Source organism: Trachurus trachurus, assembly GCF_905171665.1.
Source record: "Trachurus trachurus genome assembly, chromosome: 4".
Classification (NCBI taxonomy): Eukaryota; Metazoa; Chordata; class Actinopteri; order Carangiformes; family Carangidae; genus Trachurus; species Trachurus trachurus.
Window position 1 is genome coordinate 17,155,518 of NC_139898.1, and position 20,959 is coordinate 17,176,476.

General features: G+C 42.3%; 1 protein-coding gene across 7 annotated transcripts; it reads right to left on the minus strand.

The window, feature by feature from the left end:
• Positions 1-123: 123 nt before the first annotated feature.
• Positions 124-20,632, minus strand: zfr2 (zinc finger RNA binding protein 2). Of its 7 annotated transcripts, none has more exons than XM_083970505.1 (19): positions 20,498-20,632; positions 17,703-17,943; positions 17,347-17,461; positions 15,837-16,064; positions 15,270-15,604; positions 14,695-14,883; positions 14,204-14,435; positions 13,769-13,977; positions 13,414-13,533; positions 11,087-11,232; positions 10,407-10,533; positions 10,086-10,294; positions 9,544-9,712; positions 8,042-8,216; positions 4,538-4,626; positions 3,227-3,322; positions 2,941-3,052; positions 2,359-2,456; positions 124-1,930 (listed from the first exon to the last, which is right to left on the minus strand). In XM_083970505.1, the coding sequence occupies exons 1-19, from the start codon at positions 20,548-20,550 to the stop codon at positions 1,754-1,756; spliced, it is 3,120 nt and encodes a 1,039-aa protein (XP_083826631.1). In that variant the 5' UTR covers positions 20,551-20,632; the 3' UTR covers positions 124-1,753. The 7 variants fall into 7 exon arrangements, with proteins under 7 accessions (XP_083826631.1, XP_083826630.1, XP_083826628.1 ...); XM_083970504.1 differs by having other exon boundaries at positions 15,837-16,061; positions 17,688-17,943; XM_083970502.1 differs by having other exon boundaries at positions 17,688-17,943.
• Between the last annotated feature and the right edge of the window lie 327 nt (positions 20,633-20,959).

Consider the following 20,959-nt stretch of genomic DNA (forward strand, 5'->3'; position numbering starts at 1 on the left):
TCTCACTAAACGAGGCGGCGCTAGAGGTGACGCTGTAGGTGACAATGCACAAAGCATGTAATCGGATGAAGACCAACCACAGACAGAAGACACAAAAGAGCCCAGTGGACAAAAATGGCTTAAAAGTGTTTTATTTTTAACTCCCCTTAATTTTATGCAACACTACAAAGACATTCAAATAATAGGACAGCAACGTTCACACTTTCTGTTTAAACAATACAAAAAAATAGATCCTTCAGAAATAAAATAATAAGCAATACTTATATAGGATGCTCTTGGTAAATGAAAATCAAACTAAAAACTGCACAGTTGTTTCTCTCACATCAACTTTTAAGCCAAAGAGTTGTGCAACGGTCCCTTCCCAGTCCTACATCTTTGTGAAATAAGATCAATACCATTAAACCTGACAAAAACAACATGTTCCCCTTAGTCGGACTTCAATAAAACACAACATGATGCAGGCACAAGGAAGAAAAGTCAAAGGACGATAACCATTTGATCATTACAGTAGATACTCAGTCTTATTTTTCTGACTAAAGCTTCTCTCTTCTGCCCTGGAAGAAAAAAAAAAGATTACTAAGCTTATTATTTAAAATTGTAAAATTATGGTTGCATACAGTCACATTGTCATTTCTTAAGTGCTTCATTCCCTCAGCATGCTACAGACTGTGCAAGGTAAGACTGGCCTCATCTGAGACAAATTCACTCTCCAGTGTGACCTCCGCAGAAAACCCCACGGGGGAAGTTGCACAAAGCAGAGTTTGTGTCTTTGGAGGTTTCTGATAAAACCTTCCTGACGTATTTTGAAGGGGAAGTTTCTCTTTTTTTTTTTAATCTTTTCTTTTTTAGGCGAGCAGTCTTCAGTTTAAGCTGCAATTGGAGGGGCCTTTGGTTGGATTTCAAAACTATTTTGTCAAATCTCCCACAACTTTTCCTAATGTATCAAGTGAATGTGTAGACAGCAGTTTAGAGGATAGTTCAGAGGGACCCACGAGCCATGGAGGTCTGCTCAACAGCATCACAATAAATTATTACTGATGTGTCATCTTAAGCACAATGAACATCACAGTACTGTGTGAATGCACGTCCTAAACAAAACCAGTCTTCTCCGATCCCTCTCTTTCTCACAGTTTTAAACTTTCAACAACTTAAACACTCATCTTCTTTTTGTAACATAGACTGAAAGACATGTTTTAGTGTGCACGTCATGCACCAATGTTGTTACTTCAGTGAAGCCCTGACTCGAGAGTCGGGTGGTAAACACTGAGCTTAGCCTGAAGAGCAGGAGAGTTCAGTCTCTGGAAATAAAGCTTAAGGTGCTAATGATTTACTGGAGGCTTGAATATCATAGAAAAGAAAAATACAACTGTATGTGACAGTGGTGGTTTAACTATGGTGAATAAACATGGGTAGTAATGGTCAGTAGTTAGTGTGCAATTATAATGAGATGGAATGATGCAATCAGTTATTTTCATGATTGGTTTTTAACTGAGCCAATTTTCTCTGCACACTTTAAAATACACTACATCTGCAGGAAACCACAACAGGGGAGGATTTTCAGACTTCAGCCTTACTCCTCCTCCTCCAACATTTATTATTCCTCTTAATTCAAGGGCAGACATGTAACATGTAGAGTCAGTTATATTCATATGTGTGTAGCTGCGTGTTAAGATTGTTTTGAAGATAAGAAAATTTCTTTAAGTTGTGACATTCTACCAGTCTCTAAACTAGCAAACGCCTCTGGAGGCAGAGGTCAAGCGCTCTCCACCTCCTCCTCCTTTTTGTCTTTTTTGCCCTCCCCTTCTCCCTCCCCCGTGTCACTGACGTCCCGTCGACGTTTGCGGTTGCGAGCGCTGGCCTTGGACGCCGGCAGGGACTCCATGCCCAGAACCTTGTGGATCTGACGGAAAGCGAGCAGCCGCAGAGCATGCTGAAACCAGAGAAAACAGGAATGAGATGTGCGTGTTGTGTTAAGGCAGTTTTGTTTTATGAGACAAATTGAGGAAGAGATAATATGCTACCAGCTGTATACTGGAATTTCACCATCTTTCCTCAATCATGGCCATTGACAACAAAATGGCATTCATCATTAAAGTTAAAGTTTTCTGTTTTAAATGTCATGAAATATTTTGAAAGTAAGTAATATGGTAATAAAACTAGATATGTAGAAGATGTAAGTGGTTCATTAGATCATTTATAAAGTGTAAGTAAATGATTAACAAACTATTGAGAGGAACAATGTAGGTTAAATGCATCATAAATTACAAGTTTGGTGTTATTATAAAGAGTTACAGATTAATTGACATATTGCAGCCAATCAGACCGGGTGGCTGTGGTAAACACGGTGTCTCTGGTTACCTGTGCGCTGGCGGTTATGTCCTCTCTAGCTTGAGGCATCATGCTTTCCAGAGCATCTGTTTGCTCCTTCTCGCAGGGGTCCATCAACCCTGGTCCATCTGAGGCAGGGAGGAAGAGAAAACAAATGAATAAAACAGATGAATATAGATATAGACAGATTTAATAGTAAACCATTCCCATTTCAAAAGTTCAAGGTCAGATTATAAAAAATGATATGAGAAATCTTTCTCTTTGACACACTAAAGCTCTTGATATAAATAGAAATTTTGTCTGAGTTGCATAGAAATTGCTTTGGGTGGGTTGTTGTGATAGTTAAGTCTACTGTATTTTTTCAACATGCAGGCAGTTTCCACCAAATCATCCAAGTAGTGTGATGATCTGTAGTGAGTAATAATGGATGACTGTTAAAACCACACGTCATTCCAGTTTATATTTAGAACTGCTTATCATTACACCGTCACAGACCTAAAATGAAACACCTACATACTGTATCTTAATCCGAGTAAAAAACTTTTATTGTCTATTTAAAAAAGACTCAGATTAAATAATCTGCATATTCACGTCTCGTTCCTCTTGTCTGACCTGGCAGCAGGATGCCTGTGGAGATGCACTCCAGGACTCTACGCATGGCCTCCCCCGGGCTCAGCGGGCCGGTCGCACTGCTGATCACCTTCTCCACCAGCAGCTCCATCGCCTAGAGGGAGAAACACACAGAGAGACACGGACACACTGAGGCTGAAGGAAGACGCCCACATGGGATTCAAGGTAGGTGCAGAGCTCACAATATTTACCCTCATACACAGAGCAGATAGGTTCACTAAAAGAGTATTTAAATGTCAAAACATAAGAGACAGATGGAACCACTTACCCAGCTGGGCATCTTCCCCCAGGTCGGCACCCTCTGACATAAATCTCTCAGCACCCGGATGATGATCACACAGGACTGCAGCCCATTGGCACGTGCCTTCAGAAATGAAAATAAACACATCAATAAAAAAAACAAACAGAAAATACCCTTTGACTTGATGGCAATGCAAAACATCTTCAGTGTAGTATGAAAACTCAGTTGAATGAGCGTGATGAAAAACAAGGATCGGGTCTTGTTGGACCCTGGACTGTATCATTTATCCTTTCTTAGGGATGAAACAGCAAAACAATGGGATACAGAAGAGGATGAAGCAGTCTGGATGGCCACTGAACATAAGATGCGTTCACCATCTACAGTCTCAAAGGTAATGGGACAAACCCTAATCCTGTGGATACGCCTATGACGACAGGACATTGTGTTTCTGTCATACAATACTGTGGGAGACCAATCTAACTTGGTGGGACATTTCCTGGAAATACCTACACATAAGAAGTTATATTGTGTCTATGCTCTGGCTGACAACAATTTACTATCTGTTGAGACTAACTAACCTATTGAAATATGACTGTTACTAGGCCAACAATATGGCAGAGGTGACTGTAAAAGGGAAACTAGGGCAACGGGTGTGATGATGTGGCAAATGTGTGAAAGAGGAGAGGGCAACACAGTGTAGGAAAATTAAATATCTGCCCCCACAGTGAACCGTAATTTACACCTTTTAGGTGTCATTAATAAATAAGTTTCACAGTAACTCTTTAAAATAAGAAAGTCTCACAAGATACATTTCTCTCATTACACATCACTAATTCTGCAGTGGTAACTTTTCAGAATATAATGAGAGGCTTTTTGTTTTAAGACCCCCTCTATAGTTAGAAGAAGAACAGTCTCAATGAAATACTAGTATATGACTGGAGGCTTAGCAGACCAAATAAGACAAGACAGAATGAGCAACCCTGAATGGAAAATAAAAATACTCTTGAATTCCTCGTGAGAAAAAAACACAACACTTTTTCTAAACCACAAAGACAAAGACCTACAAAATGTCTGCTGTGGATGACAACACTATTTATATTGCTCAAACACTAGAGCCCTTTTTTAGCATTTAAGAGGAAGTGAGAGCAGCTCATTTAGGTTTTCACACTTACCCACACTGACTTGTTAAAATGACAACCAACATAATAACTTGTTTTAAAGGTCAATTTCATGCCAGTAACCTTTTGTATGAGTAGAAGGAAAGTCATAAAAACAAAGTCAAATGACACTTGTAAGCATCTCTTGGTGTCACACACACAGACTTCTTGATGCATTTACCTGAAACCATTTGGCGTGACGGAGAGCAGCCAGGTATTCCAGACATTTCCTCTTATTCAGCAGATCGGGAGGATCCTTCTCAGCCACACCTGGTGGAGATAACATGCACTGGCTCATGACTTACAGTCAAACTAAAGCAAAAAACCTACATGATGACTGCAATTCATTGTAAGTGTTGCTGCTTTTCATGTGCATTAGGGATGTCCTGATGAGAGCCGATGCTTCGGTGCCAGGGCTGTGCCGATATCTGAATCTCTGTTTGTCTATAGGGACGTCGTAGGTAGGTGCAGGTGATGTGATTCTGACGAGCCAGTATGTCAACGCTACAACAAACACGACCACTCACAGTCTCTTGTTTTTAGTTTTTTGCTCTGCTATGCTATCAAATTTGGTAACAATAATTGGGAAATTTCATTGGTACTGGTACCAAAAATTCTGATATCATGACATCCTTAATATACATATGTTTAAAAAGGCCACTGGACGGACGCTCCTGTTTATTTGATGTGATCAGGCTTTTCCTCGAATCCTTGAAAACTTTCTGGTGTGTTTCAGTTTGTTTGGTGAGAAAAACAATGAGGGGAAGATGTGAAAAAAGGCAAAGGCAAATATCTGACCATTAAATAGAGGAAGACTAAACTTCAAGTTTTACAGAAATAGTCTGAATGGAAAAAAAATTATACAAGTGTGGTTTTTTGGGGGTCATAAGTACGTACAAAAATGAAGGAAATCCAAGTCATTCAGAGAAATTAGTGGTCTCGTTTCTGTTTTTAAAGGTAATTTTAAGTGTTTCTAGATTTGGTTTGAACCATGCAGATTTAAAATGATTTTAAATGAGAACATCTTTCTCCACATTTGGACTTGTTGAACTAATAACTTTACGTAAGTCCACTTTCCATTTGTCACAGCTGTGCTACTGAGCCTGTTTGCTCACCGTCACAGCTGAGTGAGCCAGGTCAAATGGAACAAAGCCAGTCGATGTTATCAGTTTCACCTTTCTGGTGACACAAAACACATTTTCTATTACGAGGAAGGTGCATCAAATTAGTTCATCATGCTAATTTAGTTCCTTCTCTCTACACATATTTCCTCATTTATTATGATGAAATTTCAAACATATGTCCACACCCCCATGTAAATTAGTTTTCCCATGAAGCCTGGCAGAATTTCCCTTTATCAAACGCCTACCCTGTCTGTTTTGGATTTCCTCTATTTTTGCATTCAGTCCTCCTACTTTGCACGAGGAACTTTCAGAGACATGTTACAGTGGATCTTCATCTCTCTGTTGAACGATCACCAAATTTGAGTTTTAAAGTTGAGACCAGTTGTGTTGCTCTAGACCAAATGTTTTTCATTGGCCTCTATATTGAAATTAAAACGTATCAAGCAGATGAAGGCAACAAGAGCGAGAACATCACTCTCTCCATGCCTCCATATTTTAAAGGATAGGTTCACAGTTTTGTCTTCAAAACAATACTGGCCTCTACAAGATCCCTTCTTCATCAGCTTTCAGTGGAAGTGATTGCGGAGAAAATACACAGTCTTTGTTCTCTGCAAAAATGCATTCAAAAGTTCATTTTGAGTTAATCTGAAGCTTCAGCAGGCAGAGTTAGCCGGTTTTCTTTAGCATAAAATTCCCTCCTTGCGTTAACTTGTCGAGTCCCAGTTGAAGAATAAAAACAGAAGAAATTCTCTACAAAATGTTTGAAACCCACCTCATTTGACTAATCCAGACTGTCAAAGCCTCATTTTGGCTTCATATGAACTTTTGAATGTGTTTCTGCACAAAACGAGGACTGTGGATTTTGTCACTTACACTGAAACCACATTAGGAAAGGATCTCTTGACGACCAGTACGAACAGCAGGAATAATTACAGCAAGAGTAACCTACTGTAGCCGGCTGGATTTGACCTTTTTTTTTTCTCACCTATCCTTTAAAGCAACATTAACTTAGAAAAGCAAATAAATTACAGTAAAGTCAAACCAATTCAACACAATGTGACAAAGTTGAGGTAAACGGAGTATAAATATAAATATAGTATAAATTTGAATTCAAAGTTGTGTATTGGTCTGTGCTGGATGTTCATGAAATAATGAAAAACTCGTGGACAGATCTGAGACAATTACAAGACTTGTCACCTAAAATGACAAATGACACGCCCCCAAAACATTCAGTGTGGTTACTGCCGACTAAGATGGGGTAATGTTTCACAAAGGCAGCTTTGGGGCTTTCCACACTTCCATGTTCACTATAACTGTAGAAACAACATAAGACAATAGCTTTCTTACAGGGGAAATGCATATCAAAAACAAAGCCACTTGTTTGAAGTCTACACTACCATACCACTTAGAATCAAAGACCCATATTTATCATGCCTCTTAGAGCTGGGATGTTTCATTTAGCAGCAGCTGAGCCCCTCTTATGACAGTGAGCAAGAGGGTTTTCCTACTCTGTAAAGCTTAATAAATATGGGCTACCTGGTTGCTTTAACTCGTCTATTCTTAGTGGTATGTGTACAAGTGTGGTCTTCAGATTAGCCTTTGGCTTGCCTAGGTCTGCTGATACAGAATTACGGGCACTGATCAACAAACCCAAACAAAATTGAAAAAATGTAAAAGACAACGGCCACAGAAAACATTTCTACCATGTTTTCCAAATGGGAAAAAACACATTAAAATGCTGACAGTTGTTGGAGCAGGCGGAGGAGTGTTTGCAACACAATGATCTTGAAAATTCCTGCACTGTTGAATGGGGCGGAATAAGGACAATGGATTCACTACAGTTGTTTTATTATTGTAATTATAACAGTACTGATCATTGTGGGGCGATAAAATGACACTCCAGCACCTTTATCAGTGATAATGCCACACTAAGATGCAGGGATGAGACGAGGGAATGGGAAGTCAATGGACCTCAAAATTCCCTCATTAGGAATCATTGCCAAAACGAAACAAGAAACTAAACGTTTTTCTCCAGCCTATAATAGATAGATTTAATCGGTAAAATGGTTGCTCATTATAAATATTTCCATCCCTGGGCATTATCTGAACACTGACCATCACTTCAGTCAACTATTATAGTTTTTCCAAAGGTTTTATCTGAGCATGTGTTCATAAAATAAACACACACCCGAGTGGCACAGAAAGGTCGGAGAGCCCGGCTTTTGATTCCCATGTTGTGGAAAAGAAAGAAATTGGCAGCTAGTGTAACTGCAAAAATGGGGAAAATGAAAAGAGTGGGACAAATGAATATGTGAGTTCATTCTTATTTTAGGGGTTAAAGGGAGAAAAAAAAATCTTCAAAATCTTAAATGTGGGCTTAGTTACAGTCCCACCTCTCATTCTGTGTAATTTAAGGTTTTCAGCCTAAAATTTAGGCTGCTAATGGGTGAAAAGGTGGAGAAAGGGTTATATAATATATATTTATATATATATATATGTAGTGTATTACACACATTGCTAGCATTTGGTTGTCTGGTACTGAAAGCTTTGGCTTCTCTAACCTTTCTCAGCCGCTTTTCCTCCTGCCTGCTTGTCCTTCTCAGTAGCAGGGTCCTCCCTCATCAGCGGCGAGGTGAGAGAAATGGTCACCTGCATTTTGGGCTCCTTGCTTGAAAATATCACGATGTTCGCCTCCTCGGGTTGAGCCTGCACCTCATACTGATCTTCAGAAAATGTCTGCCGGTTAAAAGGACACTTGGGATTACTCACTACAGAGGAGGAGGGGTGTAGGGGAAAACAAGGGCCTTGTTTGGCAAAGTTGCAGGGTAACACGGTTAGGTTTTTAACCCTGGGGTTGTTTTTTTTTCCTCTTGAGGCTATTGAGATTATAGTTCCCTTATGCAAACAGGGTCAGTGACGAGAAGAAAAGCATTTCTCAACAATGTGTTTGCAATAGTTACGTTTAAGAGAAAAAAAATGGGGAAATTATGAAAACTAGCCCCATCTCACTCTGTAGGATTCAGGTGTCATAACCAGGCAGTAAATCTAAAGATCAGTGAAAAGCACCTTCAATGAAACACTCGTTACAGCTAAAGCAGGAGGGAGGAAGAGTGAGGAATTACAACACATCACAAGCTTGCATTTGGTACCAAACCTCTGTTTTGTGGGCCTTAAATGGAAATTCACATGGGTTTTTCTCTTCTGCAAAAGGGGCAGTTCAGTCATTTGTGAACATGGAAAAAAACCTCCCAAACCTTGAATCCACACACTTTGTCTGAGACATAACGTCCTTGGGTTGAAGCCTAGAAATCTTCTTACGACAATAAATGGAAAACAGACAGAATGGTGCTTAAAAACAAGCTTCACTGAGTCATGGGGGACGTCAGCAGCAGCAAACATGTGGATTATTAATCCACAGAGAACTGAAATACCAAGAGTCAAATCTGTATATTTCATTCTCAAAGCGGCAACATTCATAATTGTAATAGTCAATACATTTGTGAAGGAAAAACAGCTGCTTTTCACAGCTGTCGAGGACAATTGTACATGTTCACAAATGATACATGGACTACTCTAGCAGAAGAGATAAACCCAACTACCATAGAGTGACTCTTTTTTCTGGTCCTGTCTATGTGGGAGTATAATGCAATTAATACATCAAGGCGTTCGGTTAATAATTTACTAAACAAAAGAACTAGGACTAAAAACTTCTGCTTCTCATTCTATTTGTTGCGTAACTTTAAAACCCATTTCAGTCCCACAGTACTTTGCTCTTATGACACAAGTCATAAGGCAGGGGATGACAAACAATGTGTTCCTCTTTTTCACTGCACCTGACAAGATGATATTCTTGAAAACATTTTGATTTCATTTCTTCTTTACAACCCCACAAAGCACAAAATATTACAATTTAATAGGAAACTTAAACCACAAATATGTTAAGAGCTGTGAATTCCTGAGTAACCACAGTCCCTCCCTCCCACAACCTCACACACAGCATGGAAAGAACAAAACATTTTCTAAAAAGAACTGTCTTTTAGTTTAACGTGTGAGGTTTTCTTACCGCCAGCTCCTTGGGCAGTTGCTTTGTGATGTTCTTCAGTAAGGAGACGGTGGGTTTCTTAGCAGTCAGCAGGATGAGCTCCACGTTTCTGTCCCCACGAAGCAGCAGGCCTTTGGCCAGGATGCCCACCCTCATCACACCTTTCAGCAGCCGGGCTGAGTTCTCAGCACTGTCAGAGAAAAAGTAAGAGTTCAAGATTAAAACTTGGCTGTGCAGACGTATATAACATATTATGATGTTGAGGTAAAACTTCAGCAGATGCTCTTTTGTTCCCTTTTCTGTTTGTTTAAACCGATCTGTGCTCAGCCAGCTAAAGCAGTTGCATTTGGAGCAACTTGATGGATCTCAAACAGAGACAGAGTCACAATGCATTTAGGTATGCATCACTTCCTTTTTTTCCTAGACCACCATCTGTTTGATATTCATGCATCTCGATGTCACTCTCTCACCAAAACAATTAAAGTGCCTTTGGGCTTCAAGTAACTTGTTGCTTGTTTTAACCAACATGCCCAGAGAAACATATCTGCTCAAGGTCGCTTCACCCTTTCTCATCTCCTCCTTCAGTATCTTCAGAGGCAACAGCAGCTGGTGCCTCCTTCTCCAGCAGGGAGTCAGACACCAGTTTCAGGGCTCTCTCAGAGTGGGAGACAATCCTCTGGACGGCCTGCAGCTCCTCCTCCACTGGGTAAATGGTGGAGTGCTTGGCCATGATGTGACGATCATCGGGTGAGTCTGGCCGGCGCACACATGTCTTAGAGGACACGGGAGAATCATGTGATCAAACTTGACATGATAAGTAAAGTTTTAAAAATATATACAGTATATTCTACACAACAAGCAAAAGACCTGAAATTTCAACTCACCAGTAACGGAGGCACTGGCATACCGGGACGGCTCATTAGTGGTGGAGGAGCCATTCTGCGTCGCTGCTCTCCCCAGTACATCTGCTCCTCCTCCATCCTCCTCCAATACATGTCCTCCTCATAACGCCTGCAGTGGAGACAGGTATTTTTAACATCATCCATTAAAAGGAGTGTCATATCATGTTTTTTTTAGTAATACTGCACTGAGGTCCTGCACTAGAGGTCGGAAGTTTGAAAATGTACACTTGTACCAAACGATTTAATGGACTATCTATAACAAAAATGTCATTGTGCATATAGGGAATTGATTGAAGTGATTGCCCCTTTTCTGGTGATGCAATGTTTATGGTATACGTAATTCAATGATTCACTTTCCGCTGATGATTGAAACTGTATTTCATTGTACAATCAAGAAAGACTGGGTGATTGAACAAGGTCAGTCAAGAAAACGTGATGGACATGAAATCCCTTTTTTCCCACACATACACGCATCAGCCTGACAGTCAGCTGAGCTGATGCACTTAAGGACTTCCCCTTTACTAATATTACCTGTGTGAATGCATCTTCCTCATCTTTTCCTTTTTAGGCTATTCTGTGCTGACCAAGGAAACTTACAAATCTAACGTCAGAGAGGGAACAAGTTTGGGATTCTGACTAAGATCTGTGGCCACAGGTCTGACCTCATCTCCATGTGCCAGCGCTGCTCGTCGTCTCTCTGTCTCTTCAGCACCGCCTTCTGCTTCTGCTTCTTCAGCTTGCTCTCCTGCAGCTTCCTTGCTCTGTTACTGGGCTTGATCTCCACAGGGAGCTCTGGGTTCACTTTCTTCTACAGAGACACAAAGAACAAAACAAATCTAAGAGCAATGTAATGTGAATGTTATGAGCCTGTAGTCATGATCCTGTATTTCATCATGCCAGACCAACACTACTGCAGATGCAATGAAAAATAGTATTTCTCTCTCCATCCCGAGCTTTTATTAAAAAATTAATGTGGACCTTTAAAAAAATAATAATAATAATAAACAGCAGCAGGGTGACAACCTTTAAAGAACAAAGTTGAGTTCTGACACAGCAGCTGAGTGAAGAGGCAAACTTTTAGGAGGTCTCTGCAATAGCTCATATTGTGCATCAATACTAATACCAAGATCAATATTTAGGGCTGCACAACTAATCGAACTATGATTGGAATCACAATATGACCTGTGCCATGTCAAAATTGCAGGAGCTACAAAAGGATAAAGCAGGATTCAATGGTAAAATCTGTCACAATATTGTTCACTATTAGCAAATTAACATAATTCTATATTTTTTCTGCAGCATTTAAGACCTGCTGTCAGACCATCACAATATGATGTCACTTTATAGCAAAATAAAACACTTTTTTTGTATTTACACAGGAACAAATGTAATTGAAGAAGTTTGTATTATGTACTTGGTCACGGTGATGCTACAGAGTTTACAAACAAAGCTGCAGAGACCAAGCAAACTATCCAAACACTGCTGTCAGACTGGTCCTTCCATACGACCGTGGTCCTTATCAGATAACAGTGTTTCCCCCAGAAAATGTGTTAGTTAAGGTGGTGTCTGTCCTGTTGGCGGGGGGGGGGGGGGGGGGGGGGGGGGGGGGGCGCCGTATTAAGTTTCGCTTTCACCATGCGCGCTGCTGTTATGCATGTGCGCTTCTCTGTGGTGTGTAGAGCAGGGGTCTTCAACTTTCCAGGCCAAGGACCCCCAAACTGATGGAGAGATGGAGCGGGGACCCCCTACTTATATACAGTATATTGTATAAAATTGTGTTTTATATTTAACTGGTCCTGTAGTGCCATACAGGGCCGTTGTATAGGGGAGAAAGGTGATGATCATTATAGGGGCCCAGCGCCCAGTAGGGCCCACAAAAACCCCAGTAGTCTAATCTTTGTATGACTGAATTATTCTGCATAAGACCCTGACTGATACTCATAGTAATGCTGCATTACCATCAAAACAAAGTAGGCTAAATAAGAAATGATAATAGATACGTAAAAGTGGAAAAGTCAGGGGGCAGGGGCCCACTTTAGTATACTTTCAGGGGGCCCAGGATTCCTAGCAACGGCCCTGGTGCCATATGCCAAAAGTACCATGTTATGAACTATAAATCACGTTTTTTTTAGGAGTTTGGCTGGTCATGGGACTTTTCGAAGGGACTTACATAAAAAACATATGCCATGCCATCTATGATCACAACAGGTCACAACTACGCTCGTGGTAACTGAACGCTGCTACTACACTAATGAAAGAATTACTAAACCATAAAAAGACAGAGAAAACAAAACAGTGTTTCCCCTACTTTGTTTTTTTCTCTGGCTTTTTATGCATTTATTTTGAAAGGGCAGCTGGAGAGAGACGGTGACGCGGAGAGAAAGTGAGTGGGGGGATTGACACGCAGCGATGGGACTGTCGGAGGGTCGCTGCAGCGGCCGTGCTCTACCAAGACATATGACGCTCGCGACTCACCCCCAATCGTCAGCGCCGCGGTCACCGGGGCTGATTCTGAGAACTTTTACACCGGGCGCGCCGTGTCATGTCTCGGTTCCACGGAGCGTTTCAGTGACGGCCTGACGCTGCTGCATTGTTGCTGCGCTATGAGCAATTGAGCAGACGTGGCGGCGCGCGTTAATGTCACCGTCGTGTGTGTGTGCTGTGAATATCGCTACATTTTTATTTTTTTAAGACGTTAGTTTAGGCGGCAGCTCTTTGTTGTTAAGGCGGCCGCCTTAACAGGAAAGCGCTGCGGGAAACCCTGGATAATGTGGCTGAACTGTGTGTGTTTTGTTGCTTTCCAACCAAAAGAAGAGGAAGAGATTTGACCAAGTGTGGGCTTGAGTGCATCTCTCATCTCAACTACAGATGGCACCAATTCTAATGTCTTTAAAAAGCTGTGATCAGGGCCAACCAACTGTTTGGTATATTTTGTTATCTCTCTCTGGACAGTCAATCAGTCAGAAAATCAACTCAGCGATGTCTTAACCTTGTACTGCAGTCTGTGCCTTCTTCCCTTCAGGTGCATGTCTTTAGCATTGGGGTCATTGAAGCTGCACTCGCAGAGTTTACAGTGAAATCGAATCACTTTGCCGTCATCGTTACGAACCTGAGAGAGACAGAGCAGTTTCATTTCATTGAATTCACGAAATCGACAAACACTTCAATTATTAACAAATGATTGAGTAACGCTACAAATTTGATACATAATTCATTAGCAACGGATGTTACTTAACAGATTACAACAAAGACACTCAAAGTCAGAGTCTGTTGAGCTGTACCAGACCTTTACTCTGATATAAATTGGTTTATACTGAACACCATTTTCCTTTTGAGCTGCCTACCTCCTCTACATAGTCGTGTCCCACCGGTTGGATGTCTCCCTGGCTTCCTGCTCTGTCGTCCTCGTCGTCACTCTGAGGCTCCGTCTTCTGAACTGACTGCAGGATGGGCGCCTCCACCTTGGCAACCGCTGCTGCTGCTGCTGCTGCTGCTGCTGCTGCTGCTGCTGCTGCTGCTGCTGTCACTGCTGGAGTGCTGGCAGGCTTATTAGCTGTGAGCCAGGTAACATGTTAAAGTTAAGCTATATGCTTAAATGTTTAAAAAGAAAACTGTCTATTGCAAAGGCTGATGAATTAGTTTCATAAGTATTTCATAAGTATTTATTAGTATGACCTGTGCAGTTCTGCTATGGGTTAAACATTATCTCTTAATTATTTGTAGTGGAACTGTGACTTAAAACGGTCCTAATCATCTACATAATAAATCAACCAACTTACAAATGACAGTTATTTTAGAAGGAGCTGGTTTCTTGACTGGCGGCGGCGCTGTTTTAGCTGTGGCGTTTACAGCCACCTGTTTGGATGTCGTAGTAGTTGAGACTGGCGCAGGAGTGGAAACGGAGACTGGAGGTTTCCCAGCTGTCGAGGTTGTGACAACTGGAGCAGAATTCACCAACACCGGCTCAGTGGAAGGTATGGGTTTGCCCAGCTTGGTATGAAGTTTCACCACCTTTCCAAGGTTGACAAAGAGAGACAGAGGGAGATACAACCATTTAAGGCTGCTGATACTTAATCCCATCCCAAATCCCTCAGGGAGGTTTTGTTCTAAGACTTGGCAGCCGACATGGAACATCACATGAGGACACCACGGCCACATCCAGCAACAAAAACACGTCACTTTCTTCTCCAGCTGCCTACAGTTCAATCAATAACAACAAACACTGGTAGACTACAGACAAAGACAAAAGCACCACAGCTGTCCTCCTAACCTTCTGGTGTTTGGCTCCACGGATATGGGCGGCGTAGGCATCCACTCCAGTGCAGGAGACGTCACATAATTCACAGCGTAGCTGAGTCTGGACCCCTCTGGGCCCGTTGCTGGTCCCCGTCTGTCCCCCAGACTTCAGTGCTGCCTCCTTTTTCTTATGCTTCTGACCTTCAAGGTGCTCCCGGTACGTCTGGTGCAGTAAATCAAATAGAAATAGTCAAAAAAGTGATCTTTGATCCGATTCGTATTTTGTCTATAAATTATATTCTTATTTCATGTAGCCCTTCGATCTCAAATTAAATGTTTTATCTTCTACTATTTTGTATTTTTTGGTATGCTGTCATGCATGACCCTATGGTGCCTTTACATTAAAGGATCCTAAAAAATTTAATATTTTTTGACGGACCAGTATGTCGGATTCAAGCAGGAGAGAAATGTTATCATCATGTCTACAAAGTGAAAGGGTCGTGTGGGGAGGAGTTTTCAGCGGGTTGCAATCTGCAACGTCACCACTAGATGACACTAAATTCTACACATTAGTCCTTTAATTTGACCCCACGTTGTGTTGTTGTTTACCTGAGGGCCTGCACAGCTGATCTTGCAAATGTCACAATAGTGGAGCTGTGGCTGCTTTGGAGGCCCTTTGGGCTTCTGCAGCTTGTTCTGGTGAAACGTCGGCTTTTTATAGGCGTTTCCCGCCGGAGCCGTCACCATGTTGCTCCCCGAGTTGCTCCACGATGAGCTCGTCAGTTGCTTGGGGGGCGGCTGGATGGGGGGCTGGGTCTGTTGCGGCTGCTGTGGCTGCTGAGGCGGAGGCTGCGGCTGGGTGAGAGTTTGCTGAGCCGGCTGGTAATAGGAGGGGGTGGATGTGGAGGTGTAGCCGGTTGAATCATAACTGGAGTAGTTAATGCCTGAGGGTGAGAGAGCAGAGGATGGAAAGTTATTAGAGATAAGCATGCAAGATCTTGGCTTAATATGAACACTGAGTCATGCAAACAAATAAAAAGGCTGCAATTTATTTTAAACAGGCGTAGCATCCTGGACAGAAAAAAAATCCCAAAACTGGTAAAGCTTCAAGCTTCTATTGGTCCAGCATGCTACAAGTCATACAGAATCTTATCCCATCGTCTTATTTAATCTTACCTGAGTAGGAAGTCGCTGCAACGGTGGAGCTAAAGGAGGAGCCGAGTGTGTAGGAGGAAATGGGCGTTGGTGGCTGTTGGACACTGGTGGACACTGGGTAAATGTTGTAGCTGGTGGACACAGAGCTGGAGGGGGCCAGAGGTTTCAAGGCTGTCACTTGCCTCTGAGGAGGGGGGGGCTGGCTGTACACAGTGGAGGGCGCCGGACTGTACGCACTCTTCACTCCTACTGATAGAGAGACAGAGAGACGGGGGGCGTAAAGAGGAGGTGCAGAGGAGGGTGAGAGCAAAAGAGATCTGGACCAGGGCACTGCCTGTCAAAGTTTTTGGCAGGGGCAAGAGGGATCCTCGTTTCAGTAGCAAATAGGCAGCTGACACATCTCACATATGTCATATAACCCTTCACAAGTGCAAAGTAAATAATACCAAGACTGATGACCGACAAATCCCCAAGCCAGACTGAGGTTCGTGTGTCATGTTCTACAGTTAATTAGACCTGACGCAGTAGCTGTGTATAACAGTCAACAAAATTGTTTGTGAAACTGATATGGACTCTCCTCTATAACAAGCCACAGACAAGAGTGACTTTAAAGTCTGTTGTCTCCTTTGGGCTCAGTCTTCTTCCCTGTGTGTTCTCACAAATCCAGGCTGCTGTGTTCTGCATCGTTTCATGTCTGACTGCTGCTTGGTTTGTAGATGTGGGTCACAGCAGCAGCCACACTGACACAATTTGTTCCTACAGTTCTGACAGAGTCTGAATTTTCTTGTAGCACATTGTTGGTTGCTTAAGCTCCAGATCAGCTGTCGGCGGACCACAGATTTTTAAGAGGTTTTTCTCATGACAGTTAAAGCTTACATCCCAAACAACCTTAAACCACAGTGTAAAGGGAACTTCAGTAACTCCTTTCTGTGACAGTTTAGAAGGCCAAAATCAACCAAAATCAATAGTTTCTGTTGGCTCATGTAACTCAAGTGCCGCAGCTCACTGTATCTTCGACTCACAGATTACAGTCAACTGTGTGGTAGGTAGGTACATTTGGTTTGCAGTAAAAGAGTCGTCAGTCCTACACATACACAATTAACAAACAGCAAAGACGACATCATATGCACAGGGTAAATGGAGATAAATATACAAATGAAATTTAAACACTGCTTCTATGCAGTGTCACTATGACTTATTTATGTACGTCATGGCAGAAAAGAAGCAGAAATAAAAGCAACGACCAAGTGTGTGAGGACTTAAATGAACTGTGACAAAGACATTTTTCAGTTAAAAAATTCATGTGTCAGTGCTCCCTAGTGGACAAAGTATGTAATGGTGACACAACATATAATTTTCATTTCTGTACTTGTTGCTCTCAGCCTGTATAAATCCCAATAATCAGCTAAAATCAGGCCAAAATATTGATGTGACATTGTTTGTGCTGTAAACGATAATACTAAATTAGAAACCAGCTTTACAATTGACTAAATCTTTAGACGGACATGATAATAAATAGAAACTGACTCACCAGTCTGGTAGTAATTCTCTGTGGGGGTCCTCTGAGCTGGGGCTATACTCGTCTGGTAGTATTGTTTGTTGTCATAGGTAGTCACAGATGCAGGACGTCCGTAGCTGTAGTTGTCCTGCTGGTGTTTATGAGAGAACATTTAATCCAATGGGAGAGCAGCATATTAAAGTACATCACTGCACAGACACATCAAAGCATCTTTTACACAGGCATTGTGAAAAAAATGATTAAATAATGCTGCAAAAGTCAAATTATACGACTAAAAACAAACAACAAGACCACGTCATGCAATCAGACAGAGACAATGGCAGAAATCATAAAAGAAGCAGAAATCGACTGACCGTGTCCGAGTATACCTGGTACGTCTGTGGGGTGGTGGTGGGCTGCGGCGGGGCGGGGGGGTCTGGCTGCCTGTAAGCGTAGTCTGGAGGGGCCTGGTGGCTCTGATAAGCAGGGTAGGGGGCCGAGGCCACAGGTCGGGCTGCCTGGACTGGAGCTGGAGAGTATGAGGCAGTCACTGCATGAGCCACAGCTGGAGCTTGCTGGACGCTGTAACTGGCGGTGGAGGGATGGGAGTAGGCCGGAGGAGGCTGGGTACTGATGGAGGGGGGAGAGGGAGGGAAATTTAGTGAAGCAAGAAAAACATTCACGACAATCTTTATCCAGAGGGAAACCCTGAACTAGAACAAGAAAAAAAAAAGCAGAACGTTCAAACTAAATTAAGGCTTTTTAAAAAACATTTCCACCGTCGTGTGAGCTTTTATCAAAGAGTGTGCTCACAGTATCATCCATCTGAGCCTGGGTTGAACGTGATCTTCCCAAAATATTAATGCTTGCTTGTTTGATGGGCACAGAAAAGGCAATGTGTGATCAGGTTACCTACATTCATACCAAGTGCTAAAACAAACTGCTAGATGATATAGCTGAGTTATTTAAACCACGACCAAGGCTGATGCCCAATCCTACAGTGCACCTCACATGGACAGTGGCCTGGCCCGCTTCTTCTAATCATTCAGCTTGTGTAGCAAATCATTTTCAAAACTACAACTAACAATTATTTTCATCTAAAAAACAAACAAAACATCTGGCATTTGTCTCCAAATGGTAAGTAATATATCTCAATTTCTCCGACCAGAAAACCCATAGATCTTCACTTTGATATCATACAAGTCATGTAAATCTTCACCACAGAGCAGCCAGCACAGGTAATACTAGCCAGAAACACAGATATTACTCAAAATAGTCGCTATCAGTCAATGACTCAATACTAATAATCATTTCAGCTCTGCTTCAGAGACAACACGACTTCCTTCAAATGCACATTATTTTAAAAAATATCAATAACGGGCATGATGAGAAATGGGCGGCAGGGGCACGGATGCGACATGTCAACCACACAGTTTTAAAAGAGTTCAAATGGATTAAATGTGGAGGAAAAAACTGAGATTACAGTGACCAGTATAATGCAACTGAATGAGTAGCCACAAAGTGACCTCTCTAATCTCTTCTGTCAAAAAAAAAAAATGCAGAAATGAAAATAAACAAATAAATAAATAAGCGGCTGCAGCAGCAGTCTTGTCATGTTTCAAAGATGGAGACAGCAGTTTCTGGCAGCGACATCAGTGAGTGATGCTATCAGCATTTTTCTTTATTAAGCTTTCAGTGTCAGGATGGACAAGAACACGAGAGGGCTAAAATTAAAATGTCACCTTCGGGTCATAAAAGAGCGCACATGCTCCAAGATAACAGCAGTGGTTTATCTTATTGAAAAGACACCTGATCCAATGCACAAAACAGTTCAACAGTAAAATATACAGAGGAAACGGATGAATAAACATCAATGAAATATGTTGACATGTCTGTGCAATGTCAGCTTGGCAGCTTAATAAGCTCCTCAATAAAAACTGTGAACCGGTCTGAGCATTTGCTTGATTGCTTCATTTCCAAGATCTAATATACTGTAACATTGTAGTATCTGATACAATCCCAAATACCTCACCAGTAAAAATAAACAGGAAAAGTAATCAATAAGTTCAGTCAGACACTGGGCTGTTGACCTATTTGTCTGACTACCAAAACTGCCACCAGAAACATTTTAAATTCTGCGAAGGCAACATTAGAAACAACAGAGAGGCCTGATAGACACTTTACTCCTCTGTCACACTTTGCCTTATTGTTTATAATATTGTCACTATCCCTGTAATAGGCCTACATGTAGGTGTGAGTATAGCAATTCATTAGCACACCTGCTTCATGATAATAAAGCATTACTGAGGATTTTTAGCATCAACCCCAATCATGCAGAATTTGCAGGATTATACACATAGCCTACAATGATGTAAAACTGTATCCACGCTGCTCACCTTCTTTGACTACTGTAATCCTGCACTTAAGACTAAATTAGAGCTTTGGTTAAAACTAGTCTTAAAGATTGATCCAAACCCAGAACTCAGACTGTGGTGCAGAGAAATCAGTCTTCTCCTGCCGCAGGCAAGATGGGAAACATTCATATCTGACTGAGTCATAATTACATGTGCTATTTATTTATAATGATCTGTCAAAGTCACCGGTTGGATGATTTATCTCTCTCACTAACTTGCCAAACACCACCTCATCATCATGCTGCTTGTGATCAGTTATTAACTTTATTAATCTAGTTTTTTTCTTTCTTCTTCTTCCTTTGCAGCAGCGCGTTGTTATTGTATGCACCTATACAGCAAACACTGTGTTTGTGAGACACAGGACCTTCAGTGGTGCCGGACCAGGGTTAGTCCTCTTAATCCTAAACGCCGGCCAAAACCTCACCCGTCACCGCTGCAGCCAGCCCCGCTGCAGCCGCACCAGCCGCCTGACACTCACTATTTCGGGCTGTGCTATTACAGCAAACGACGTGGTAAACACTTGGACCGGCGGCCGCAGTCGTCCGAGCTCAAACGACCGCCCGGGGGTTCACCTAATGTCAGGCAGCGTGTCGTGAAGCACCGGCCTGCAGCGGACCTCGGCTCGGCGCTAACGCGGAGCTAACAAAGCTAGCGGCGGCTCTCCGCGCACTCAGGCTCCGACCCCGGCCGTGTCTCCGCCCGCACACGACCGCCACCGCCGGCCGCGGCCCCGCAGACACGATGACACCGGCCGGCTCCGCGTCAATTACCTGTACTGTGGACCGGCACCATGTGCGAAGCCGAAGTAATTGCTTGCAGCCATCTTGGCATCTCCAGCACAGTCGGGAGAGAGAGTGGCAGCAGACAGACAGCACCGGAGCAGAGAGCGGCGGCGACCGACAAGATGGTTCACCCCCCGAGTCCGCGGCGGCGGCGCAGCACACACACACACACACACACACACACACCGGAACTGCGTAACAACAGTCAGTCTCTCTCTCTCTAGGCTATGCATGTTCACCCAAATCATAGGATGGGACAAAGCTAGCCTACATCCTACATCACACTGGCTAAATATTAACAAGGCTACATGTCATAGTAGCCTAGCAGTTATTGAATTATTAGGCTATAGCTAGGCTACATAGGCTACATACATTTTAAGTTCAAATTGTGTGCATGCATATATATCTATGGCCTGTGTATACACGTCTATACTAACTTAATGGACAAAA